At 45.4% G+C, this 15,276-nt stretch overlaps 1 protein-coding gene and 1 long non-coding RNA gene across 2 annotated transcripts in view; both read right to left on the reverse strand.

The window, feature by feature from the left end:
* The window catches only part of LOC118774100, a 28,193-nt gene extending 21,953 nt beyond the window's left edge, over positions 1 to 6,240 (reverse strand). Inside the window, exons 1-2 of the mRNA XM_036523236.1 lie at positions 6,220 to 6,240; positions 4,556 to 5,088 (exon numbers count right to left, since the gene is read on the reverse strand). Coding sequence (XP_036379129.1) covers positions 4,556 to 5,088; positions 6,220 to 6,240 — 554 coding nt within the window. The remainder of the gene's footprint in view (positions 1 to 4,555; positions 5,089 to 6,219) is intronic.
* An 823-nt stretch (positions 6,241 to 7,063) lies between these two features.
* On the reverse strand, positions 7,064 to 14,477 carry LOC118774799. Its single transcript, XR_005004829.1, has 3 exons — positions 14,240 to 14,477; positions 13,214 to 13,304; positions 7,064 to 7,713 (listed from the first exon to the last, which is right to left on the reverse strand). It is a non-coding gene; the product is annotated as an uncharacterized LOC118774799 (long non-coding RNA).
* Positions 14,478 to 15,276: the final 799 nt, after the last annotated feature.

Here is a 15,276-nt window from a genome sequence, read left to right on the forward strand (position 1 = left end):
TGGATGTCTGTGCACATGTTTAAGCGCTAATGCGTGTGTGAGGGCACGGACCGGGGTCTATGCTATACTGTGTGCATGAGTGTGTGTGTGTGTGTGTGTGTGTGTGTGTGTGTGTGTGTGTGCATGCACTGCTGCTCTATTGTGTTTCTGTGCCTGAACGTTCCATGCGTAGGTATGGAGTGGCTTTTGCGTGTTCGTGCATGTGTGTGTGTGCGCGCGCGTGTGTGCGTGTGCGTGCATGCATGTGTGCATGCAGTTGGTTGTCCTGTTCTGTGTGCAGGTGTATGCGTGTGTGTCTATGGAATTGAATGTGTTGCTGTGTGCATGCAGTTGGTTGTCCTGTTCTGTGTGCAGGTGTGTGTGTGTGTGTGTGTGTGTGTCTATGGAATTGAATGTGTTGCTGTGTGCATGCAGTTGGTTGTCCTGTTCTGTGTGCAGGTGTATGCGTGTGTGTCTATGGAACTGAATGTGCTGCTGTGTGCGTGCAGGTGCGCGTGCATGGAGCCACCCGTGCTGCTCAGTGCGTGTCCACACGGAGCTCACAATGCTGCTCGTTCCGGTAACTCGCACTCTAACCCCACTCCCCCTCACTGCTAAAGCCATTCAGGCCAGTAATGCTCTTCCTGTCTGCGTCTGGGACGCAGTGGGAGGAACCTGCGCGAGGCTTTTCCACTCTCGGCCCCGACAGCCTGAGTGAGTAATTGCTTCCCTGGCTGGAGAGGGGCGGCTGAATGGGGGGGACTGTAGCGTGAGATCGGTCCTGTCTGCGTCTGGATCAGCGGCGCACATGCCTCACTTTCAACGAATCCGATCCCGCTCCCGCCCCACCCACAATTACGCAACTGCCAGCGTCGCCTGGCTACACAGAGGTCCCTTCCCAACACGCTGGGCCACACCCTGCGCTGTGCAATTATCCGCGATCACAGACATCCTCTGCACACACTCATCGGCTTGGCTCCACTGTGCTGCGTGGAAGACTCCAGCAAAACGCGTGCACGCACTTTGGGTCCCACCTGCAGGCACACGCCCATATGGTGAAGACTTCTCTTCTGGAACGATGGCGCTTTTTAGGATTTCGGACGCTCACAGTTAACGCTCTGAAATGCACGCAAAACAATGCTTTCGCCTGATTAGTTCCTACATGCTACACGCTACACACTAGCAATGCTTTGGTCTTTTAAGAATTTACGTACCTGCCGAGAACCGAGAGCAAACCTGCGACCTCCACTCCCACCCCCGAGGAGTTCGAGAACCACTGAGCAGGTACATATTCTCAGCGCTCACCTCCTACATCAGCTCTCTCATGACTGCCGTTCCTCTTATCTGTGATGGGCTGCGGGCTCCCAGAATCATCCCTGGCGCGTCTCTGGAGCACGCTGTCTCTGCCGCGCTCTCTCTCTCTCTCTCCTTGATTCTATTTCGAGACCGTGGTCAATGCGGCTGTATTGTCGGGGACCCACCAGTGTTCGGTATTTTTAACAGACGCGAGGATGCCAGCCGCATGAAGCACTGCCTCCTGTCCAATCTCGCAAGATCAGATTCTGTCCAGTTATCTAGTTGTTGTTGCATTCAAAACCCACCCCCCCAACTCCTTGCCATATCCCTCCAGCGTGTTACTGCCACCAACATTTCAATTAATTCTGGTTTCTCAACGGGGCCCCCCTGTTTGTCGTTCTCAGAGTGGCCACTCCGCTCTCCTGTAGTTAATTGCAGAGCTATGAATAGAACGCTTATTGGCCTACTTCTCCCAGCATGAAAAAAGAGGGTCTCACCTTTGCTGGCAGATCTGTCGCTTACTCATCTATCAGAGCCCTGTGGCGTATTCTGTCATTGCTCCTCAAAGAGCCCTGGCTCCCGCAGAATCAAGGCAACGCGCTCGGCTGCTGTAACACCGCCTCACAGAAGTCTCTAACCTTGCCCCGCAAACACACCTCATCGCAAAGAAATCCATTATCCTTGCTCTATTCACTCAGCTCCATTCAATGAATAATGTGGAATTCTGCACCCAGCTATTCAGAATTCTCTGTCCACTTATTAAGCCAGTTAACTTGACTGAGGTCCGATCAGGCAAACTGCTCTCCCAAGGACAAATCAGAGAAACAATGAGATTCGAGCCTTGATTCTATCAGGCAATTTCTGTCAACAAAAACTTGCAGTCTAACCACGAGAGGTTTCTTGGAGACAGAGATACTGTCTCTACGAGGTTAGTCACCAGACTGGAGCCGATCCAGCACTGACTGGTTTATTTTGCTTTCACACAGATTTGTCACAACGGGGGCTGGACTCCAGCAGAGATGAAAGATGAAGTGATATGCACTATCATTAGTGTAGCCTGGTAACACAACTGAGCAGAAATGGCTTAAACAGCTGCAGAATGTATTTCACTTCTGCACTTGGGGATGGCGAAGAGTAAGGCAGATCAGATCAATTTTTGCCTGTGTGTGTACGGACCACTTATCCCACACAGGACTACGACAGGGGCATGTCACACCGGCACATTGATCATTACTTGACAAAACACCCCCTTGGCAGACACCCACAGCCCCTGGGAACACAGGAAGACCACATGTGAGCACTGTCACCTGCGACAAATCATTTACGATAGATGCAACTTTCACCTTGCATGTCTACGCCCAAATAGAGCAGCTCACATGATTTTGTCATGAGTCTGCGGGTCAGACCGCAAGACCACTTAAAGAAATTTCTGAGCAACAACAGAGGAATTGCACCAACCTGGCTGACAGCACAGAGACGACAGTGACTACAATGGAATGCTATTGTGCTTTTTGTTGTTGGTGTGGAAGGCATGTTAAATCTCAACATTTTTCCCAGTCCTTTGTGGTGGGCGGGCCTGCCCACCAACTTTAGAACTGCTCTGGCTAATCGTTCTTCATCACGTCCTGAAGACAAAACTACGCAAACAACATTAATGCTGTTTTAACTTTATTTAATACTTTCAGTTTGACTGTTTGTTTCCCTCCTGTGCTCTTTCCCATGCATTTTGCGACAAGCAGCGGTAAACTATTTGTATCAATTAGGTGTGGTGTGATGTCAAACGAGCTCCGTGAATTTGGTGTATAAGCTGCAACAGCTACAGCCATCATTACATGCACAGTTGCAGACAAGCTTTAGATTGGGACACACACAATGGAGCAATTTTCATATCTGCCGTTTTGAAAGAGAAGAGGAGTAGAGCAGACCACTGGGTTAATCGTGATCAGATGTGGAGATTGTCGCCTGTTTCGGAGAGCACCACGGTGGTTAGGAGCGGATGACATAACAGCAGCGGCCACATGGTGACAGCGAGGGAATTTCAGAACCGGCTCCGTCTGTCTCCCACCTCCCTGAATGAACTTCTTCAATAGCACTACGACTTAAACATAATGATGCTATCATGTTACTTATCTACGTGTATAACCCAAACACTTGGCACCATCAGTTACCTTATATAACTCTGATAAACACCGGCCTTAAACACCTCTGGATCTGATAAGCACTGATAACACTGATAATGACATAGTTTTTACTGAGACAAACGAAAGATTCCAAAAGCCTTCTTCCTGTAGGACCAAGTCAGGTAACACAGGCTTCTTTGCGCAGAGATTTCACGCATTTCAAAGCCCGCCGATTTCACCCTCATCTTCACGGGTGGAACCGGAACTGCTGGAACGTCAGTTCAAGCCAGGGAACAAGCCCGGCACTGATAGCACAATTGACAATATTTAAGAAAGTTCTGGAAAGCGTCATTGTAAAAAAAAGGAGCATTCATTTCCAACAGAAGTCTTTTTGCTACGAGTCAAGCCTCTGCCAGGGAACTTGTGTGAGCACCCTCTCATGGGTACTAGCCTATGGGGCTTGTTTGTCCTGCAATCAGATGATGCAGGGGACTGTTAACCCACACCACACCCTTACCCTCGCCCATGCCCAGGGGTATTTTAACTCTCAGCTACAGTCTCGCCCCTGCTCCTCTAGCTCTTGCTTGACGCTAATTAGGAGAAAGTCCCCTTTATTCCTTTTGAAGTTTTTACCTCAAGTTAATACTACAATGCTAGCATTGTTGTGTGTGCGTTTGTGTGTGTGTGTGTGTGTGTGTGTGTGTGTGTGTGTGTGTGTGTGTGTGTGTGTGTGTGTGTGTGTGTGTGTGTGTAAAAATGTGTACACACGCCCACACACACATGCAAGCGTGCACACCCACACGCACACTCAGACACACACGAAAATATAGTATGACCTTTATTATTATTCAATTATGTCATTATCACAAAGCTCACTTCCGTAACCTCAGGGTGAGACCAAAATGCTTTGAAGTCCTTCTTAAAATGACTGCAGACCATCAGAGTTACAAACAAATACACAGCTAGGATCACATTCTATCACTCACTATAACTGGCTTGCAGGATTAGGTGTGAGGGAGATAAGGACAGCTGTGGGCAGTAATACTCTTGATTGCATGTATACCTCTCTTGGAACACCCGCACACATGCACATGCAGACACACACACAAACACACAAACACACACACACAGACTGGAAATAAAAGGAGCAATATACTTACAGGTGCTGCGGTCCCTGGAGGTCTGGGTGTGCGTGTTCCTCTGGGGTCTGCGCTCCGCTCACTGACTCCGGATCAGCCGGCATGTGAGGCAGCTCTCCAGACTCGCTCTCGCCTCCCCTCCCTCCCTCCCCCTGTTCCGCGTCCGTCCCCCGCCCCTCCTGACGCGGGCGGTCAGCGTCCGCCTCTCCCAGTCGCCTCCCGGACAGGTCACAGGGCTCCCGGCTCCCCTCCGGCACCCGTGTCATTCCCGTGGGGTCGGGGTGCGGGACCGGAGCCGCCGCCTCCGCCTGCTGGAGCTCCTCACTTGCTGGCTCTGCCTTTGATGACAAGTGGAACAGGCTCCCCAGCCTCCTGAAGAAGGCATCTAGAGGTGCTGTGGGCGTGCCGGGCCCCGGGGCTGCAGGCGACCGAGGGGGCGAGCTGGAGGGCGGCGGCAGAGGAAACCCGCCCGCATCGCCGAGCACGCTGCACGCCTCTCCCTCCTCTTCCCCCACTTCCGCTCTCTCCCGCTCTCCTTCCGAGCCGTGGAACGTCTGAGAGAGAGAGAGAGAGAGCAACAGCAGAGGGGGTGAGGGACGCGGATGAGCGCGTTAACTTTCTCACCCTCCCCCCCGAGTGGCAAACCGCAGAAAGGGCTGAGCAGGGAAGAGCTGGGAAACTTGCACTCTCCCCTGCCCGCTCTCACTCTCTCGCTCACCGGCTTGCCTTTTACAGAAAGGGCAGCTATCTGATGCAAATGTGTCTGAGAGGCAGAGAGCTCCCCTTCCCCCTCCCCCACATCCCCCTCCCCCCAGCCCGCCCCAATCTGCTCTTAACTCTTTCACTCCCGCACAGCCTCCACGCTAGGACACCGCATAGATAAGGCTGGCAGAGGGGGGGTTTAAGTTTCATCCAGACACCCTCTCCACTGGACACATCAATCAAACACAGCCTAAGCCGCCACACAGATTATGAGCTCCTATTTTCACCTCGTTCTCATAGTGCTCTTCACGGGGGTTGCAGAGTTCATGGGGAGATAAAATTAATTGCTAACCCGTCTGTCTGTATTCAGTTTCACACAATCACAATCACACACACACATATTTATTTATCCAACTATACATACATATATATGCATATATAGATAAATTATGTATATATACATATATTTGTATATCGATATACCTATATATATTGTGTGTGTTTATGTGCATATGTGTGTCTCTGCGTGATAAATAATATAGCTACACACACAAACGTACATTTACACTTACACACACCTACACACACATACACACACAAATATCTTAAATTTTATGTGTGCTTACTTCTCCCAGGTCAAAAAAAGATTACAGAAGCCTTTCCTTTGCTAACGATACCCCCAAGCAGCCACACACCATTTTGAGATCAGACGAGATTTAAAGATTACGATCTGACCAGGGTGGCAGAATTGGGGGCACCTAGTACACAGCTGTTGTCCAGACACAAAGGGATACATGCTACAGCGCACACATGTCTAAGTCTGTCCTAAAGTGGACTGGCTCCCACTGGTAGATACCTACCTATGGTTGAATCTGGCCCCAAAGCACTGAGCACAAGGCAGGCCTAGATTTTATTTTATGAATGACCTGAAGCCAAAAATACCTCCGATTAATGCAGTTTACTAAGGCTGCACATGCACTCACAAGCAGGGCTTCCCTTACCATTGTATATGGTGAGTCACACTCCTGGTAAAAAGACCCCGCTGTCTAGAGAACAGAACTTGGGAGGATATCACCAGTCAATAAGATAAATGGCACTTATGGTCCACATCACTGTTAGAAAAGCAAAGACGCAATATCCACTCTCACGGGTAAGTCAACATTCATTCAATACAACTAAAAAGCAGCAAAGAGAAAGTAATGTGGTTAGTGGCAGAAACCTGAGACGCCATCTTTTATTTCTGAAATCACGTTTGTTTCTGTAAAACCTCAACTCTCTGCACAATCATACGCAGAGTGTGCAATTCGGTCCACAGGGAGGTGCCCTGAGTGCTGGCCCAGAATGCGCAAATCCTTAACCATTATGGGCTACCAAACCAAACCCATCCTGGAACAGCAAGGCCCAGTGATGCTCTCAGACATGACTGCCCACATCATGAATGCTTTAATGCTGAAACTAAACAAATTAATCACTCCAAAGACAATCCTCTTAATGAAGAAAACTTGCAAATCTTCAGAGATTCAAAAGTTTTATTTATTTATATGTTTATCAGCACTAAAACCTAGAGATTGCAACCACGTAATTTAAATCAAGAGACATGTTTGGTATTTTTTTATATTCATTTATTTAATAAACTCTAATTGATATGGACTTTTGAATAGCTAAAATTAACATTATTGCTCATAGATAGAAAATGCTTACATTATTCAGATATTAAAATAGCTATAACCAACACAATGTAGTATATAGATTGCAAACATTAATTTGTTAATTCTGTGTTTGCTGGGATAATGAAAAATCCAGCAACAGGAAAAAAAAAACGCTGCTCTTACGAAATTAAAACAATACAGTACTGAGACAGCAGAATAAGCCCACTCAAGAACATCAACATCAGAGATCTTTCTAGAAACTACAGGGCATAGTGACATTCTGCCAGGTCTTCTGCCTGTTTACTTATACTGTCCTGCCCATCAACTAGATTTGAAACGGTACCTAGCTAACTGATTTGTCCCCTCAGTATAGGTAGATTTGAAATCTCCCTGTGATTAATACATTTCATGAACATAAAGTATGACAGTAAACCAATTAGATCTGAATATTAAACATATACATTATATTATTATCTGACATGGTCGTAGCTGGCCAATGAAAACAACAAGGGGAAATGCAGCATACCTCCAACATCCTTGCAGAAATAACTGTTAAAAAATAATGGGCTAACCTACAAAGATACAGATCACAGGCTGTGGAATGTCTACTTCCTGGTCCTTTTTTGAAGTAGCACGCCATTTCAATGTTACAATCGAACGTGTGAACATTTTGTAGATTATGTGCAGGACTTCTCATCAGGTGTGGACTCAGCGCAGTGTATTTGTAGCTCCATGAACATGGCACTGGTGAACCCCATCTTTGCTCCATCCTCCAGTACCAATCCCAGCAATGGCTGAGACTTCAGGCACAAGATGTTTAAGGAGAAACTTTAAGGAGGGGGAAGGGGAAAACAGAGAGGAAGAAAAAGAAGAAGAAGAAAATTGCAATTATTGGATCTCAACACACTTTAGAGAGAAAGCAGGGTGTTGTTCTATCTATGCTGTCACTTGGTAAAATGCCCTCGATACTCAAGATAAGCATTTGAGGTGGAGAGGGACAGACCAATTCAGCCAATCAGAATGGGAGCTGGTAAGATGGCCAGAGTGAGGATTCTCCCTACACACTGGGGAGCCCATTTAGTTTCCATGATAGGTACTACAGTAGCATGTTATAGTACTGCATGTCACGTCCTCAGCCGTCACAGCCTCAGATAAATAACTATCACATGCCTCTGTCCTCATGCGGGGTCCATACAGACTGATCCAGCTGGCCCGGTGGGCGAATCGAGCAGCACTGTTTAGACTTGCTGCGCGACTGTTCTCCACATTCCATTCTCTATAAACAAAAGTGACAACGGCAGCATTGGAAACGAGGTGAGAGGGAATGCTCCGCAGCTCCCTGACGAAGCACGAGAGGGTGGCGAATTAACACACGCCGAGCCCCTTCCCGACCCGAGCCTCCTTGGCCTCTCGCGCAAACCCGCCGCTCCTCCTCGCTCCCTGCGACACGAGGGGCAGGAAGCACACACGGGGACGTGAACACGCGGAGGCAGAGCAGCAGGCCCCTTTGCAGCAGATTTTGATGAGCGTGTTCCTTCCTCACGCAGCCTCGACAAAGCCAACAATTCAGAGGGAGACCAACCTTAAATGCCTTCTTGCTGCTGACCTACTTTATTTTCCATACGCAGCCTTTACCACAGCATAATGACACAGGTTTCACCATGACCCTGGGAGCCTGTGGAACAAAAGCTTTGCCCAGGTAAAACTCACGGATCACTGCCTCGGTTGCTGCGTGTTGTGTGCTGTCTTGGGAAGTGCAACACAAATGCTGTTCTTGTTCTAAGCAAAACGATGCAATCTCAATACATAGTTATTTCCCTCAGTTTTCTACATGGTTATGTATACGCTTCACATTTTGTTTTTCAAGGCAAACACTTCCTCTCTTTGGTTTCGCAATGAATAGCGCGGTGCTTCTACACACACAACATCTACTTAGGGTACAGTACAAGCTTGCACTACCTCTGCCAGAACAGCAGTTAAAGTTGCAACTAAAATAATCATATTCTTGCCCTGAAGGACATGCATCTCATTCAGATTTCAAGCTACACTGGAAAACATCAGGTTTCCTTAAGGCTCTTACTTCCATCCCTCTCAGCAACACCTTGATCACATGAACGAACAAGCCAACAGAATGCCCACGGCAAAGCTGTGTCTGCAAGCCCAGGCACACATGGTATATGTACTATCATCTGGTCTTCATTTAAAAAATATGGAGGAAATTACTGCATGTTCAATGTTTTCAGGCATACACATGCATAAAGAAAATTCCTTCGCCAGCAACAGGGTCAGCAAACATCAGCTGAAGATATGCTATTTATTCCTGCCACTGATGCAATTGATGTCAGGTCCGTTTCACTTCCTTGTTAATGAAACAGACTTGGGTCTCCTGTGTATGCACTCGTGAATTAAATTTCCACTGGCAGCCTGTAGGTCATCTTGTGCATTTTATGATCATTTTCCTTATTTTCATTATTAGTCTGCCAGTTACACAAAATGTCCCCAAATCCTATAGCATTTGTTTGGTTTTTACAAAACTGGACAGGTTTGTTGCAGGCCATGGAACTTCTGTTCATAGCCAATGTTCACATTTGCACCCATTTGTTGAATTTTGTGGTAGATGAATTGATGCTTGGCATCTAGAATTTCATTTAAAAATTCTCAATATTCATCAGCAAAGTTATTTGCAGGTAATTATGCCATATATAAATGCACAAACATGTGGTGCACAATTGAGGTGTAAAGTAATAACTGTTAGATCTGTCAGCATGAAATCTGGTATACATGTATTTATTTCAGATAACAACATAACTAAATTTCATATAGGGTGAGAACTATCCTTGCACTGTCCCTAGAATTTTAATCATTTCTGCAATTAAATATCTTCTGAAGAACCACTGGTAGGACTAACCTAAAACTTGGCACATTGCATAAATGTTACTCATAAAAATGTGCAACATGTAACAATATGGATTCCATGATAATTTGAAATATTAATTTTACAAATAGAAAGAGTCCTCTCATCAAATTTGGTGTCACAAGTCAGCCAACTTAAAAAAACAAGAAATCTGACTTCCTTGCGAGGAGATCTGTGATTTAAAAAGTAAACGATAAACAAGATTTTAAAAAATTGAGAAGATGGGCTTATTTTTTTATTCATACTCTGAGTGGCTATTTAAGATTCAGGTGGAGGGTCTCAGCCAGTAAGAATCGAGCAAAGTGATTGCTGAGGGTGTAGGTGTTCTATAGCAAAGCAAGACACCTATTGGCTCTGCATCGCTTTGCATGGCTTTACATTTCACACTGCTGCCAGTTTGTACATTTACAATAAGTGAGAGAATATCAAATGTTTGCAATGACCTGTCTGACCTCTGAGTCCCTATATCTGTTCTGTGATTCTTCCTCAGATGAAAAGAATCTGCATCTCAGTTACAGAGCAATGAAGAAGCAGCCACCGTACAGCGTTATAGAGCGGTGGAAACAGCACATTCTGAATTCACGTTGCAAGCTAGTTTAAAATTATGAAGTAAGTCATACTATGGCCAAAGCTTCCCTTGGTTCTCACAAGATTTAAATGTGAAGGGAAATTCATTCCTGATTTCTACTCTAGTATTTTCAAAACATGCAGAATGAGGATACCGTGTGTATAATACAGGTAACTACATTTACATACTGATCTCAATCCCTTCATTTCCAGCACTACAACCCCAACAAGTAGCAGAAAAGCCCTGCAGCTTCTATAGAAAAGCATGATATGCCTTCTGCAGACGCTGGTAACCTGACTTTGGGATTGTCGTGGCAGGTTTCTCCATGGGGATTGCATCACACACAGAATCAGGCAGCACATCCAAAGCAGGCATTTCAGAACACCTCGTCTTTGTGTGGAATCAACAATGGACTAAAATACCATAATTTGCTGTACTCATAACTCAAGCTCAATGAATGAAAAGCTGTAGATTGAAGTACCTGTATTTTTTGAGAAAAAAAATGTTTTTAGACTAATGTCATCCTCATGGATATTTTGTAGCTTGTGCAAGATCTTTAAACAGCCTGTCAAACAAGGCACAGCGTGCAAGCAAACCTGCATATAAACTTAAAAGTATGTAAATTATGCATATTAATTTGCTTAAAAGGCTTCTTGCCCTCAAGTACTCCTTAACATTACAACCTTAGCTAACCTGTCTTCAGTTAACACTGAAAAACATTTCAGTGTTGGGTTGCCTTTTTCAGTTTCTTGCAACTTATTAGTTTTCTTCTCATTGCTGACAGATGAAGGGAATGTCAATTTAGTCCAAGATCATGATGTGCGTCATGCAAGTAGTGATCTGCTTTGGGAGCCACATCTTCACTGCAGAGGACTGCAGAAACTCAACTAGATAGACTAGATTACACCATTAATCAATCTATTAACAAAATACCATATTTAGAACAGCCAAAAAAGGACAACCTGAAACTCCCCACTCAGCAACACCCACATCATGTGCTTATTCATCAGGGTTCATTCATCAAGCCAAACTCTTCTGCTTGTAGCTTGGCAAAACAAATTCTACACTGACATCTTTCCACAACTCTAGGGGGGTAAATCAAAAGATTCCAAAGACTGAATATAATACTGCCTTGTCTTACATATTTGCAGGTCTGCTCCCCTAAACTAGACTGAAACTCATTTCAAACAGCACCACACCACCACCTATGCAATAGCTTTAAAAGCCCTGTGATTCAGAAAAGGGTGACAGAAAGCAATGCAGGGCTGCAGTGTTTCCCCTTAATCTGGCCATTTCACTCTGTACCCTACGGCACTATCCATCCTGTACCTTCTGCAACCGTCTTCAGCGGATCCCCGCAGGGGACTGAGTGCTCTTTAAGTGCTCCTGATATAGCTCTTCCTTGTCATGACCCCACACCCCCACAGGCGCTCAAACATACACAGACACACACGCACACACACGTGCGCAGGGGGTGCGCACCCCTGCGCACACAAACGTACACACACATACACACCACCTCAACAATGCGCTCAGCCACTAGCTTGTGCACACCACCACACTGTCAGGCAGCGGGGGGTGCCGCAATATAAAGCCTGCACCTACGGAGGGCCCCGTAAACACAAGGGGGCTTTCAAAGCAATCATAAACCCAATAAGAATGTAGAAACTGGGACACAATAAACCAGGACAGCTTTGTTCATGGAAGAGTCTCTGTATGTAGACTTTGTCCTTGACTAAAAACACTGTAACTTTCCATTCAGATGGGGAAAATGGCATTATCTGGGAAAATGGGAACTCTGAAAAGAAGGTCTGCTTCAGCAGATTTTAACTGTTTCTGCAGGCAGTACACAAACCAAGAGATAATGTCCTATCCTAAGTCTTTTGAAAGACACATCAGAAATAGCTGTGGCACAGGCACAGGAATATCAGCTGTGATGTACACAGTCATTAGAATGGCAGAGTTTTAACAGAACTCTATTAGCACGGTCACTGCAGTGTTTGTTGACATGACAGCCTCTAGCTAGAAGCAAGCCTTCCCAAGCACACCAACAACTACCTTATGCCGCGGCTTGTTTGTCATCATCATGATGTATATAGGGGGGCCGTTCTGAACTTACGATCATAGAGCTAGTGTTGTTCATAGTTTCCTTTAATCTAACCTGAGAGAGACTAGCAACTAGGAATATTTTCTGTTGGAGAATGGTGGCAAATGGAATCTAAGGTAGTGATATCTGCATGATATCATCATGGTACCAGAACTTTGTATGTAAGCAACAGATATGGATTACATTATCAGTTTGTTTATATTTTTTATTCTTTTATGTTCCTAACATTGTCTGGAGCAGGTCTCTTTTGATTGAAGACTTTAAAGACTAAGATCAAAAGTTTCCAGCACCTGCATGATGTTATCTGGATTACAAATGCAGAATGCCTGCAATGAAATAAATATGCACCCCTTAAAATGTCCTGACTGAAGTTAAGATTCCTCCCTGCATCAATGCAATTCAGAAATCCATGCACTGCCCCAAACCAGGCCACAAAGAGAGCCCCAGGCCACTTCTTATGCAACAAGCCTCATACAAATTTAAGTGTGCATTCTGTGTGCACCAAATGTAACATTGTGCTTTCCATCACAGGACAGCTTTACAAGAAAACCTTTTTTCCACACACCATCAATAAAATGTACAAACCCAATATTTAGAGTGGAAATGTCATGGTAAGCATTTTGTGTTACAAATTGTGCCTCAAAATTAACCACTCGCAATATCAGGTCTACCAATACCAGTCAGCTAAATTCTGTATTTGTTTCACGGGCCCAACTCTTCAGAGTTACACAGGACATACCTTTGATAATTCAAGGACAAGTTCCTGCTGGGGACTGCCTTCTCCCGACTCAGCACAAGGGCTTTTGGGCTCATCATCTTTGACATGCGAGCTGAAAACAAAGCACCAGAAATAAACAAAAACAAATGGACATGCAAAGCCAAGATCAGGAGACAGACGGCCCAAAGCTAGCAGAGATCTCATATCAGCCTGGTGCTCCAACTGTTTCCACAGTATCAGGTTTATATATGTCTCCAGGGAGGCGAGGGGTTGGGGGGGGGGGGGGGGGGGGGTCCAGTCAAAAGAAGAACCTGTATTCCAAGCATAGGTAGTATTAACACAGTGATCTGCCCAACAATTGTGAATGACACACCTGGTGGTTTGACTGTCAGAGAGTAACAGGCACGGTCTGAGCTGTGGAGAATGAGCTGGGTGTGACCATATAACACCTTAGGCCGTCATAAGTATAGCTTATGATCAGACATAGTTGAGGGGAAAAGCATTTTTTTCCAATTCATATAATTAGGCCTACTACTCCCCCTAACAAATGAACCTTACAGCACTGCATTCAGTACAATCATCTTGCTAGGTCATAATCCTCTTTAAAAGTGCCCTGGTAAGATGTTTTATGATTACTATTATACCGGAAAATCATATCTGTAGGGCACAATGTTAATTTTGACGACTTCTGTAACTAAACAATGCCCTTAGTCTACTTAGAGTGGTGTCTGATGTCTTTAAACCGGCTGTGCCTGGCACAGTAATTCACTGACTTTCGCAAATAGGACGCAAATAATGATAAATTAAACGCTGCTTTGCACTTCTCAACATTCTTAAACAGTTGTGTAGTGTGGAGCTGTCAGTCATGAAAAAGCAGTTGTCTCTCCATTCGCCGCACCGAGCTTATCAAATTGATTCTTTTTTACCTCGCGTATAATATCTCGACAGCGCTTTGAGCCGATGAGAGCATACGAAACTATGAAGCTAGCTACTTCTTGAGCCGATTAATATTCAGTTACAAGACCGCGTGTGTGACGAGCTTCGTACCTGATATCGCTTCCTTCGATCCCTGTTTTCTGTGGTTCTTGTGATTTGCTTCTTAAAAATAGTCTCGAAAAGTTTCTGGCGATGTCTTCCTGCCATGAACTTTGTCTTTTCATACTTGACATTCTGGTACTGAAGCATCGGTTCGCATCTGGACACTGACTGAAATGTCTCGATGGAAACTGCAAATGCTTATCTTAAAGCGCTGTCAATTACTTCATACTTCGTACTTACAGACCAGCAAAATACCACCGCACTAAACTCTTCCCGTTCACTTGAACGCCTATACCCAGTGGGAAGGCAGAAAAGGCGGAGTCAGTTAGCTCGCTCAATGACCAGTGTTACCATCAGTAAGGTTTGAACTGCAAGAGTCTGTTTTTGTTTTTTTATGATCCCCGAATTGCTTGTGAAGTGTGCATTGTATACATCAACACTGGAAGATACCTATGCGTTAAAAGACAAACAAGGGAACAAACTATCTGTGTGGACCTTTAGCTGTAGCCTAATGCAAAAGATGGTGGCAATTAGGTTACAATTTCCTTATTTTGCTGTGGTTCTTCATAAACGCATCATAAACCAAGTGACGACAGTCGATCATAAATATTGAAACTAGGGATTATGTGAATAAGCCTTCCCCTGTGCGCGGGGAGGTTTTGGACTCCGATCACAGCCTAACATGTCCAACGTGGTCAAAATGCAACATTATTCCTAGTGACGTTGTTACAAATCGCCCTGCCTTCCTAAGGGGCAGTACAGGGTTGCACGAGCGGATAGTGGGGGCGTTCGTCCATTTGAGGGCTCCGGAAGAGGGAGGGAGGCGGCAGTGATTACAGACGTTTCCTAATATATCTGGACTGCTGCCCGGGACCATAGATCTGTGCTCTGGAGTGTGGAGCCGAAAAGCAATCGCAACTGGGGGGCGCTTCCTGTTAATATCTGTAACGGAGCGACTTTCCCGAAAGCTGGGTGGCAGAAACAAATGCAAGGATTCATAGCTAAGAGCGATGATGAATGGCTGCCTCCCCCAGAGAGTGACTTTT

The sequence above is a fragment of the Megalops cyprinoides genome, chromosome 3 (genome assembly GCF_013368585.1).
Source record: "Megalops cyprinoides isolate fMegCyp1 chromosome 3, fMegCyp1.pri, whole genome shotgun sequence".
NCBI lineage: Eukaryota > Metazoa > Chordata > Actinopteri > Elopiformes > Megalopidae > Megalops > Megalops cyprinoides.